The following is a 12,816-nucleotide window of genomic DNA, read 5'->3' as shown; positions in this document are numbered from 1 at the left end:
TTTTTGTCAATTGAAAAAATGTGTGTGTGTGTGTATATATATGCATACTCTATATTTTTTTGTTTTTTGGGGGTCACACCCAGGGGCTCTCAGGGATTACTCATGGGTCTACACTCAGAAATCACTCCTGGAAGACATGGGAGACCATATGGGATGCCAAGATTTGAACCACCATCCCTCCTGAATTGGCTGCGTGTAAGGTAAGCGCCCTGCCGCTGTGATATCTCTTCAACCCAGAATACTATATGTTTTGGGTTTTGTTTTGTTTTGTTTTGGGGCCACACCTGGTGATGCTCAGGGGTTACTCCTGATTATGCGCTCAGAAATCACTCCTGACGTGGGGGACCATATGGGGCAATATGGGACACAGGGGATTGAACTGAGATTCGTCCTGGATCAGTGAGTGAAAGGCAAACGCCTTACCACTGCACCACTGCTCCAGCCCCCAGAAAACTATATTTTTAAAATAATAAGTTAAAGATCAAAGAGATAATACAGATCACAGGTAGTGCACTTGCCTTGCACATGATCAGTCTGGATTCAATCCCAGGCCCGCCATTTTGTTCCCTGAGCATGGCCAGCAGTAATCTCTGAACATAGAGCCAGGAGTAAGCCCTATGCACCATTGGATGTGGCCCAATAACAAAAACAATAATAAAAAGTTAAAACAAAACTCGCAAAGAGAATGTTAACCTTCCAGAGTGAAAACAAAAGAAAGGTGAAGGAAATGGCTGAGCAGTAAAGCACACATTTTATATGTGAGGCTCTGGGTTCCACACCTACTACCATAAAAAAATATTAAAAAGGAAAAGAAAAAAAAACATCAGACAAGTAAGAACAAAACTACTTAGCCAAAAGAAATAAAATAGTAGTCTATACCTTTCCCATACTAATACAAAGAAGAAAATAAGAGTCCAGTTGGAGCCTTCCCTAAAACAAACCTATTCTTTCATCTTTGGATGTTATGCTAAAATAGTTTCTCCACCTTCTGCACTTTGTATATTTTCTTTTTTTATTCTTCTTTCTTTGGGGGGACCATACCCCCAATTCTAGAGGCTACTCCTGGCTATGCACTCAGGAATCACTTCTTTTTTTTGTTTTGTTTTTTGTTTTTTGTTTTTGGGCCACACCCAGTGTTGCTCAGGGGTTACTCCTGGCTGTCTGCTCAGAAATAGCTCCCGGCAGGCACGGGGGACCGTATGGGACACCGGGATTCGAACCAACCACCTTTGGTCCTGGATTGGCTGCTTGCAAGGCAAACACCGCTGTGCTATCTCTCCGGGCCCAGGAATCACTTCTGATTGCTCAGGGAACTCTATGGGATGCCAGGGATTGAACCTAGGTTGGCCACATGCAAAGAAAATGCTCTAACTACTTTATATTCCTTGAGCCCCAAGAGCTCTATATATTTTCAAGTATTTCCCTCTACTTTACGACTGCCAGAATTAATAAGCTTTTGGGGCATACTTACATATCAAACATCTGTTGTTTAATTCCATTTTAACTGAATGCCTTGTATTTTATCTGGTAAACTGAACTCCACTTCTACCCACCAGCACACCTATAAGCAGCCACCTCAATGGGGGAATATTTGTCAAATCTCTCACCACAACCTATACTCATGCAATAGACCCAGGGTTCATTGTAGGAACCTTTATGTTTAAACTGTACCACCATGAACGCCTGATGATACCATCAGGAAAATTTGGAAGGTTCTAGAATCCAATATGGCATCCTGAAGCTAAGTTGAATCTCCATGTGAGGGAAGACTATTTTTATTTTATTTAAATTTTTTGCTAGATTCACAGCCTGGAGACAGCAATCACCCCCACCCAGGTCAACATCCAACCCCAAATGCAGAACACACCCAATGCAGATGTGCCCTGCATCCCACACTCATCCACATTGGCTGCATTTTCCGATTCCCCAGCCAAGTGCTTGCTCTACACACCCAGGGCTGCTCCCCTCCAGGAACAGCGAACACTGAGCCCAACCAGTTGTTGTTAGTCCAGGCACTGCCAACCGGGCCTGGAGCAGCCAGAGCAAGGGAGGCAGAAACAGGCTCCTTGGGGTGGGTTATTCAACAATCATGCACAGCGCCCCTGACCCACAAGTTTGCTGGTTTTTTTTTTTAAGTCAATGGCCAAGGAATTTTCAAAAATTAAATTCTGTCCATGTAGGGGAAGCCCTCAAAAAAAAAAAGAAACAGATGTCTTGTTACAGCTATGTCCTGGGATTCCTCCCTGCTGACATATTTGCCCTACACTGGGCTTCCCTTCTGCCTCCTCTCTCCTCCCTCCGGCCAGAGATAGTCACAGTCATGTTTCACTACATGCTTGGCCACACTCACTTTGCTTTTTATTTTCATTCACCCAGATAATGTCTGAGCTGCACCCATTTCTTCCCTGACTTCATCCCTCAACCACCCCTCTATGCCCCATTTCCTGCATGTACACTAGAGTTTTACCTCCCCCACTGGACTCCCCTGGCCAATCCAAGGAGTAAAATTGATCATGACCATTAATAAAGATTCTCTATTTACTCCTGTCACACCAGGTCATGTGACCTGAGGCATTTGGCCAAGCCTCGGTACCCCTCAGTTCCATGGTACGTTGCTACGAAGATCAAGAATATGTTTTCCTTTCCAGCCTGTCTCTGGGCCACAGTTCCCTGCATGTTCTCTTGCTCTGGGCTGAAGTGGGGGAGGGAAAGGGGACATCTTTTGTATGGCATTGAGTATGTCTCCCATTTGCCAGCCAGCTTTCCACCCACCCCCATCGAGAGAGTCATCCGCCCTCTCCAGCTTTCCCTTCTTCCAGGATTCAATTGCAGAATCCAACTATCTTGCTGGCAAAAGCTTAAGAATATCTCACTGGGGACCAAGACAAGGAGAATCTGGCCAATCAGAAGGGTGGGGACCATATCACACTCAGCAGCTTGCTGAGACAGAGGCCAGGGTGGAGAATTAAGTGGAGACTTGAGGGGGGTAGAGGGTAGGCTCAGCCCTTTCTGCACCCCCTCCCAGTCCCAGGGAATGGCTTCTTTACTAAATGAAGTCAACATGGCCCAGATGTTGGTCAGCAGCTGCCTTGGGAGACATTTCCACACTCCCGTGCTGATCTGCATCAAGGCCAAAGCAGTGTGTTGGGCTGGTTCTCCATCCACTGCTGGGGGGATTCTCTTTTCCAGGGATAAACACAGCCTCCTGCTCCCACTAACCACTCCTCCAGCCTGCAGCGAGCTGCCTGTTTAGGAAACTCAGCAGATTAAGAAGGGAAGCAGACAGAGAATGAGGCCTGGATGAGGGCAGGGATGGGCTGTGGTGACCAAGGGAGGCTCAGCTGGCAGTCAGGTAACCACCTGGGGGGAAGGAGCTATGACTCAGCCTTAGACTCTGTAATCACTGGCCTCTCTCCAGGCACATTCACCACCCCCAGGCCTTGCCAGCTCCAAATCCCCGTCCTCGAGGCCACAAATAGAGCCATTTCCTCAGACACACTCATTCCCTAGGGCCCCAGACGCAACAGGCGTCTTCCTAGACACAGCTAACCCCTTCCGGTTACCGTCCAGTTCTCATAAATTGCTCCAGTTCCTTTCCTCATTGACACCTCAGAGAGGGAAGAAGGAAGGGAAGAAGAGAAAGAGGGGAAATGGAAGATCCATTAGAGTACCCATCACCCAAGAACTGAGGAGAAAAGAGGAGATTCACCATTTAAATTTACACACACACACACACACACACACACACACACACACACACACACACACACACACACACACTTAACCTAGTGCTTTCATTTGCTTTTAAAACTTCTGGGATTGGGGCCAGAGAGGTGGAACTAGAGGTAAGACCTTATAAGCGCTAGCCTAGGATGGACCACGGTTCGATCTCCTGGTGTCCCATATGGTCCCCCCAAGCCAGGGTCGATTTCTGAGTGCATAGCCAGGAGTAATCCCTGAGCATCAAATGTGTGCTCCCCCCCTCCAAAAAAAAACTTCTTAGATGTTTGAAAGCTAGTGTCTCTTCTATACCAACTATCCTCTCCCTTCCTGTCCAAAAACCATAAACCCAGACCCATGGGGTGCTCCACCCCTCAAAAAAAATTAAGTGTAGTCAAGGGGAATAATGGCTACCAGAAGGCCAAGAGGCCCAACCAAACTGGCTAAGACCAGTGCCACAGGGTAAACTTGGGATGACTTTCCAGCCACACTCCCCAAGGCAGCACCCATCAATGTTCATCAGAGGAAAAGTCCCACCTCTATTTTGCTCAGAAAAACCTGGGGCTGGTGTATTTAGAGAGAGGAGCTAATTCCATGTGTCCAACCCTGCAACAGAAGATAATTTTGTTTCTGCTCCTTACCTCATCTGAGCACCAAGCACACATAGGACTCACAGCCAGACACTGTTGGCAGGAGCTCACACCCCGTGTGACACAGATGTTGGGGCCTGCAACACAAAGACAAAGGCACCAGCATTTAATGGTACAGTGAAATAACTGATTTGCCCCCATCCTTGCCAAACCTTCCCACACCACTGCCCAATGCCCAGATTTACACCTTTCAGCTGCCCACAAACACACCTTAATTTCAGATATGGATCAAGTGCAGGCTGTTCAGCAAGGAAGGAGAATGAGAAAAGCTGAGAAAATTTGTCATTGCCAAGGGGACAGTAAGGGATTGGACAAGGCCCAATTGTGGACCCAAAGTAACAGATGATAATGGATAGAAAGGCTGAAAGTAGGAGCTGGAGCCATAGCACAGTGATAGGGTGTTTGCCTTGCAGGCAGCCAACCCAAGATGGACGGTGGTTCAAATCCCGGCATCCCATATGGTCCCCTGAGCTTGCCAGGAGCTATTCCTGAGTGCAGAGCCAGGAGTAACCACTGAGTGCTACTGGGTGTGGCTAAAAAAAAAAAAAAAAAAAGGCTGAAAGTAGCAGTTGATTTCACAACCGTATGTGAAAATGAGCAAGAGGTGCTGGGCTCTTGTTAGGCTACACCTTATTTTACCTAAAACAAAAACCATCCCTGGTTTCTTGTATCAGTTTGTTTACAACTAGTTTCCCCAAAACAAAGATTGTTTTATATGTAAACCTGGGTGGGACAGGCTCAGAATAGCCTGAGTTATCTACCCTTACTATATCCTTACTGCCCCACCTGGGGGTGGTCTCTGTACTCAATAAAAACAGTTCTGGTAGGTAGCTTGCTGGATATACGAGGTAGAAGATTGCCAAACTACATGTATTTTATCCTCAGTGTGGTCTGGGTTATTTCATGTGCGACCCTGCTTTAGACTCGTTCGCCTGGGGGTTGGAGATACAGTGTGTGGGGTGATTTTACAGGCTCTGTCCTGTTAGTCCCAAAGCCACAGCTATTACCCAGAGGATTCAATGTCTAGATGCAACAAAATTAACATAATTAACATGGGAGTATGGAATGACTGCTGAGGCCATGTCCCTCTGGTATGCTTGTGGAAAGCAAATCATTTCAATTCATCTCAGGATTCCCAGTATTTACTTCTTGGGTTCCAAACACAGAACACCTTAGGGAGTAGAGTAGAAGAAACATTAACAAAGACTAACTAATGGGGGCTGGGGATGGAGCCCAGTGGTTAGAGCTCTTAACCTGAATGTGTAAGACAATGAGACTGTAGGTTGGAGTCTCAGTCCTACAAAAATCATTCCAATGTGACCAAGTCTTCATACTACCCAAGGACGGAAAGATGGAGCAGAGGGTAGCAAGGGATAGGAGCAGAGGCACCAAAATAGCCCGAGAAGTCCAGGCAGGAAGCAGACGTGAGGTCTTTGCTCAGATAGATACCCACATCTCCCCCAGCTTCCCGGCACAGGCTTCCTGACCGCAGACAAATCAGCCGGTTCCTTTCAGTACCCCCAAGAAGGCCTCTACCCACAGGAGGAATTAAGTGAGACCCCAGACCACCCCATGGTCACTTATCTTGATAAGTCCTTCACCCATGTTTCTTATTTAGTCCTTTGGTTCCACTGGGTAAGACCAGCAAGTCTATTTCTAGAAACCTGACCTCCTGGGGGATTTTCCCTGTGTCCTGAAGCTCTTCATCTCACTCCACATCCCCCAAAGTAACCACTACTTCCCCCTCAGAGGCCCTAGACAATCCAGAGTGAGAATAGTAGTAGCCCTGGGTACAACGGGGGGACATTCTGGGGGAGGAAGCTGTGTGGCACCATTGTCTACCTGCATCAACACTGTGAGAGGAATGAGGTCAAGGCATTTAGGACTTTTAAAAGTGGGCCAATGGAGAAATGGAACCAGGTGAAAGGCACTTTCCTTACGTGCAGCCAACCCCAGTTCAATACCTGGCACCACAGGGACCCCAGGCACCTTTAGGTGCAGCCCTGGAAGTCCTCCAACACTGCCTGGTGAGCACTGCCAGGACCTCCCAGTACTCCCCATGCTGCACAGCGCCAAAACCTTGGGACCTCACATTGAACTGCTGGCTAATTGGTTAACTGAGAATCGATGGAAAATGCCCCATGGGCCTTCAATATAAAGCCAATGGTCCATTAACTAGCAGCCCCCACTCCAAGGATGATTTGTTTGACTTCTACTGATTAGTGTATTTTACTTTTTTTTTTTTTTGAGGAGGGGAGACATAGGGAGGGCCACACCTGGCATTGCTCAGGAGCTACTATGCTTAGGGTCACTCCCAAGGGTTCTCAGGAAACTGCAGTGATGGGGATTGAACCAGGATGGGCCACCTGCATGCAAGACAAGCAGTTTAACCCCTGTGCCATATTTTACAACTTTGTTTTTTGTTTGTTAGTTTTTTGTCTTTCACATTGTACAACTTCGTAAGAGCAGAAATTGGGGCTAGAGCTAGCGCACAGCAGGCAGGGTGTTTGCCTTGCATGCAACCAATCCAGGTTCAATCCCTGACATCCATATGGTCCCCTGAGCCTGCCAAAGTAATTTCTTTTTTGGGGGGGCCACACCCAGCGGTGCTCAGGGGTTACTCCAAGCTATCTGCTCAGAAATAGCTCCTGGCAGGCACGGGGGACCATATGGGACGCCGGGATTCAAACCAACCACCTTAGGTCCTGGATCAGTTGCTTGCAAGGCAAACGCCGCTGTGCTATCTCTCCGACCCCACCAAAGTAATTTCTGAGCACAGAGCCAGGAATAACCCCTGAACGCAGCTGGGTAGCCCCCCCCCCAAAAAAAGAACCACAAAACAAAACAAAAAAGCAGAAGTTACTAACTTATAGATAACCATCACAAATGGAAGTGTGTGTGTGTGTGTGTGTGTGTGTGTGTGTGTGTGTGTGTGTGTGTGTACACTTCCAAGAGTTGAACCCAGAGCCTCTCATATGCAAGGCAAGTACTTTCCCATTGAATTGTATCCTTGGCTAATATAAACGAACTGCTTCTACAAGGTATATAATTCTGAGGGCAAGAAGATAGCACAGGGATTAGGGAATGTGCCCTGCATGTGTGTGACCCAGGTTCAGCCCCCATCACCCCATGGTCTCCCAAGCATCACTGGGTTGGCCCCAAAGGTTCCCAAGCACTATTAAGCAGCCCTGGTAGTTCCTGGCACAGTAGGGCCTGAGCATCTGGAGTGGGCGTGCCATGGTTACCCACATCCCCTGCTCTCTTCTTTTTATCGGGGAAGGAACCACATCTGGTAGTGCTAAGGCTCTACATTTAGGGCTAACTTCTTGATGATGTTGAGGGACCATATGGGGCTCCAGGGATTGAATTCAGCTTTTCTATACCCAAGGCAAGTACCTTACCCACTGTACTATCCCTCTGGCCTCCTTACTCCTCTTTTTAATGAATGGCAGGTTAGTTTGCTGAGAATGAATGACCCCTCCTGACATTCTCCACCAAGACTGGCCACCAACAGTAGGTTTTTGAGAAAGCATCTGCTGAAAGGAATAACTTACTGGAGTCTGTCAGGCCATGCTGGGCAGTGAGCTGAAGCTCCATAGCCATTCTCTCTCTGACCCTGTGAAAGGCACTGGAGTCACCATTTATTTAACCCCATCGGAGATGTGAGGGTCTTGTTTTGTCACTCAACTAACTAACAGCTCTTAGCATCCTTTTCCTTTGACAGTGTAGCCAGATCAAGAACACAGGTAGACTGGTCCTGCATCCCTCAAATGCACCCATGAGGGGAAATAAAAAAATAATTCTTATCAAATGCTCTCATGCAGAAAGAGCTCAGTAATGACGGCTGCTGTAATTGCTACTGTCTTGTGGTGGCTGCTTTTATTTTGAGTTCAAAGTTGACTAAAACAGGTAAATGTTGTTTTTTTTTTTCCTCCCAGAAGACACCTTTCCACAGGACACTTTACACACAGCTGAGGATGCCACGAACAGGGGCCATGGGGAGCAGAACCAGAAACCATCAGATTAGGATAAAACAAATGATGGTCAGATTTGTCTTGTACATTAAGTGAGGGTTAGTATTCAAATACTCCTCTAAGGGGATGGCCAAGATGGGAAGGAAGATGAAAAAGCAGGCAGGGACACAAGATCCTTGGAAGCTGATGCCCACTGGTGGGAGTGTGGCTGCCACGCTCCTGGTCATGGGAAGCCACTGGAGGGATCTGAGCAGAGTTGGGCAGAAGGGGATCGTGCTGGCCACTAAAAGGAGAGCAGATGGCAGAGAATTGGGAAGCTGATGGCAGAGGGCTGGGCTTGGAAGACAAAGGCAAGAATTCTGTGACAAGACTCGAGGAATCTTCTAAAGACATGCCAATGGATGAAACATGACAATGAGAAAGACAATCCTGAGCAAGTGGATCGCCATGTAGACCAAGTTATGTTCTGACCACTGGCCATATCCCGACTCTGAACCTTGAGGAAGCAGATCTGGCCTGTGGATGCGAAGTCAGAGTGTGGCTGTTTGTCCTCTCCAGAGGTTTAATCAGGCAAGAAAGTGCTGCCTACTGCATGGAGCTCATCATCGTGGCATGTGAGGCTGTGATCCGAGATGACAACCTGGTCCCCTGGTAGTGCCATAAGGGAGAAGCATGAAGCAGAAAGCACACACATTGTGTAACAGCGAGTGTGACATGGTCCACTTGCCAACTAACAACAGGAAACCTCAGGTCTAAAACCACCAGTGCCACTTCCCTGCCTAAATGATCTTGGGCCTGTACCTAATCTCCCTACTACCTGATTCTGTATCACATGCTCCAAACAGACGCTTACTTTCCTCCAGATTCCTACATAGATGTATAGATATGGAACATTGGAGTGAAAGGATAAAACGAAATAGCATATTGAAAGAACTATCTGGGGCTGGAGTGATAGTACAGCAGGTAGGGCATTTACCTCGCAAGCTGCTGACTTGATTTTGTTCCCCAGAATTCCAAAGGGCCCTTGAGAACTGCCAAGAATGACCCCTGAGTACAGAGCCAGAAAAGCTGATGGGTGTGACCCAAAAAACAACAAAAATAAATAAATATAAAGAACCATATATAATATTCAATAAATAAGGTTTTCTTTTTTCTGATCTTTGTTCTAATCACTTCCTATACTAGGGATGCCCAGCCCCTTCCACTAACAGGATCAGAAAACAAATGCCCCTTTGCCTCTCAATGAACCCAGGGCAGAAATCTATATTCCAAACATTGAAACCCTCCATACTGAGACACTCCAATGCCTTTCAACTAAGTGCACTGTCTTGTCACCTTTCAGGCCTCCCTCTGATTCAGCCTGGAAGGTGCTGCCGGGCTGTCGGGGCTCTAGCCAGACAACCTCGAGAGCAAAAGATACTCAGGGAGGCCTCATGCCTCCCCTTAAGTCCCCACAAGCATGGCATACATGCTGATTTTATCTGAGTAGCCTAGAGATATTTCTAAATGCTACATCACAAGTTCTAGAAAATGTTATCAGTGTGGTCCCACCTTCCTGCTGACTCACGAGGTAGAGAGAAGAGATGAGCCTGTAATAAGCTCCATTGAGGCACAGCCCAGCAATGCCCCTTTGGTGACCTCCTGGACATCCAACTGTCCAGTTCTCCCCTGGTTCTTGCCTCATGGGCACAAACAGCTGGCAGCAGAGGGGGCACCAAGCCCAACTGCCAGCATGCCTTGGTAAGAAGGCAAACCTGCCCTACTATTTCAGAGGATAAATTGGCCAAACAAATTCGAAGCTTAAATATGTATGTCCTTTGACACAGCTGCTTTCATTCAAAAAAATCTATGTACAGGGGGAAGGGCATTTGCCTTTTATGCAGCCGATCCAGGTTCGATTGTTGGCATCCCATATGGTTCCCCTAACCTGCCAGCAGTAATTTCTGAGCACAAAGGAATAACCCTTGAGCACCACTGGGTGTGGCCCAAAGCAAAACAAAACAAAACAGACAAATAAACTGTGTCTACAGAGATACTTAGACAAAAATACACCCTAGGGAATAAATGTACCCCTGTGGCTTTATATGTAGACCAAAATCCCCAGAAATGACCCCACTATCCACTTATCAGGAATTGATTACATAATTTCAGGTATGCCTATGCCTTCTGGCTAGAATTATAATGCTTAGGGTAAATAAGAGAAAGTCACTAACAGACATAATTAGACACTTGAGGTATATTATTAAGTATCAATGATGCATAATTCTATGGCTTATGTTTACATATAGAACAGAGATTTAGAGTAACTGTGAACAGTACAGATCCTCTGAAACAAGACCCCCAGGAACTTGTACTTTATTTTGGGATGGGGGGTTAACACTCAGCATTGCTCAAGGGTTACTCCTGGCTCTGACCTCAGGAATCATTCCTGGCGAACATAAGCCCCAAATGGGATGCCAGGATAGAACTCAGGTTAGGCATATGCAAGACCAACATCCTACCCGCTTGACTCTTGCTCTAGTCTCAAAACTTGCACGTTCTAAGAATTCTATTTCCATACTGCCGGATTCGGTCTGACGTGACTGAATTACTTCATTGCGGGGGAGCATAGATGGGCCACACCCAGAGACACCCGGGCTCTCTGTTCAAGAGTTCCTCCTGAGAACCAGATGGGGTGTCAGCATCAAACTGAAGTCAGTCACAGACAAAGCACTTGTGTGAGTGCCTTCACCTCTGGATTATCTCTCTGTGCCCTGACTTACTTTTACAAAAGAAAAAGGAAAGCTAAGCTGGAATGCCCTCTGTTCTGCCTTACTTCAGTGTTTACATTCCTTCCATTGCACACTCTCCCAGATCTCCTAGATTTTCCGGAAACTGTAACATCTTCAGCATCAAAACTCTGTTGTGGGCCTGCAGAGAGTATAGGGACTAAGGTGTTTACTTTGCATGCTGCCTATCTGGGTTTAATCCCCAGCACTGCATATGGTCCCAAGTCCTGCCAGAAGTGATGCACAGAGTCAGAAGTAAACTCTGAGTACTGCCGGGTATGGCAAATACACACACACACGCACACACACACACACACACACACACACACACACTGTTAGTCTAGCAATTCCAAAACTGTAGAAAATTAAAGCAAACTTCTCAGCTCACTCCACAGCTTCCAGAAAGTGCCTGAAAGTGGGATCTATTCTTAAGGTGCCCTAATCCCAGAAAAGGGTCATAGCACATACCCATGATGAAATAAATGGCAAGGCCTCAATCTAAGGAGTTTTCCTAGTGGTTAAAGAGTGGTTAAGAGGGGGCCAGAGAGATAGCATGGAGGTAGGGCATTTGCCTTGCATGCAGAAGGACGGTGGTTCGAATTCTGGCATCCCATATGGTCCCCCGAGTCTGGCAGGAGCGATTTCTGAGCGTAGACCCAGGAATAACCCCTGAGCACTGCTGGGTGTGACCCAAAAATTAAAACAAACAAACAAACAAAAAAGTGTGGTTAAGAGGGAATGTATCTCTAAGCTTTCCCTTTCCAAGATCCCCATTATCAAAGTTAGGGCTGATTCATCTCTAAGTGCTTTCTAGTAGGAAGCTTTTCAAGCCTGTTTTCAACAACAGGACCTCTATTTTGCCCCCCAAAGAAACCCTTACATGCAATTCTAAATTGTTAGTCATTTACAGGATACATTTCTGTAGTTGAAGGTGGAAGAGACAGAAACAGACTTTTCCTTCATCTTCTTCTATTCATAGCCACAGACATCAAGAGCCCAGAGTTAAAATGACTTGTACAAAGTTATCCAAAAAACTGGTCAAAAAAAAAAAAAAGGCTGCAGGAATGATATCGTGTCTGAGTTCCAGATTTTTTTCTTTTTTACTTGGAGTTCTTCCTATGTAAAGGGCAAAAGCTTTTGTAAATTTAAAATAAATAGAACATTGCATTAGGAAGTGGAACAATTGTGTGCATATGAATAATTATATATGCAAGAGGAAAATATGAATAAAACACACCATCTGAGTGGATAGGAGGAAAGTTAAGCTACATCAATCAGCCTCAGGGATTACTCTTGACTCAGTGTTCAGAGTCATTCCTAGTGGTGCTGTGGGGACCATGTAGCATTAGGAAATCATTCTCAGGTCTTCTGCATGCAAGACATAAAAAAAAAAAAAAAAAAAAAAAAAAAAGATAAAATGCTTACAGAACTATCTCCCTGGCCTGAGAGTGGATGGACATTACAAGGGAAGAAAATTAAGAGTAAAATGGGGTGGGGCCGGGTACGTGGCGCTGGAGGTAAGGTGTCTGCCTTGCAAGCACTAGCCAAGGAAGGACCGCGGTTCGATCCCCTGGCGTCCCATATGGTCCCCCCAAGCCAGGGGCGATTTCTGAGCACATAGCCAGGAGTAACCCCTGAGCGTCAAACGGGTGTGGCCCAAAAAACCAAAAAAAAAAAAAAAAAAGAGTAAAATGGGCAAAAAAA

At 46.4% G+C, this 12,816-nt stretch overlaps 1 protein-coding gene across 1 annotated transcript in view; it reads right to left on the bottom strand.

Moving 5' to 3' along the window:
- Positions 1-12,816, bottom strand: part of ITGB3 (integrin subunit beta 3) — a 60,370-nt gene that overhangs the window by 39,730 nt on the left and 7,824 nt on the right. The window contains exon 2 of the mRNA XM_049781717.1: positions 4,362-4,447. Within this exon, the coding sequence (XP_049637674.1) occupies positions 4,362-4,447 (86 nt within the window). The remainder of the gene's footprint in view (positions 1-4,361; positions 4,448-12,816) is intronic.

The sequence above is a fragment of the Suncus etruscus genome, chromosome 1 (assembly GCF_024139225.1).
Source record: "Suncus etruscus isolate mSunEtr1 chromosome 1, mSunEtr1.pri.cur, whole genome shotgun sequence".
NCBI classification, from domain to species: domain Eukaryota; kingdom Metazoa; phylum Chordata; class Mammalia; order Eulipotyphla; family Soricidae; genus Suncus; species Suncus etruscus.
The sequence above is the reverse complement of the archived record's forward strand: the minus strand, read 5'-3'. Positions and strand labels throughout refer to the sequence as shown.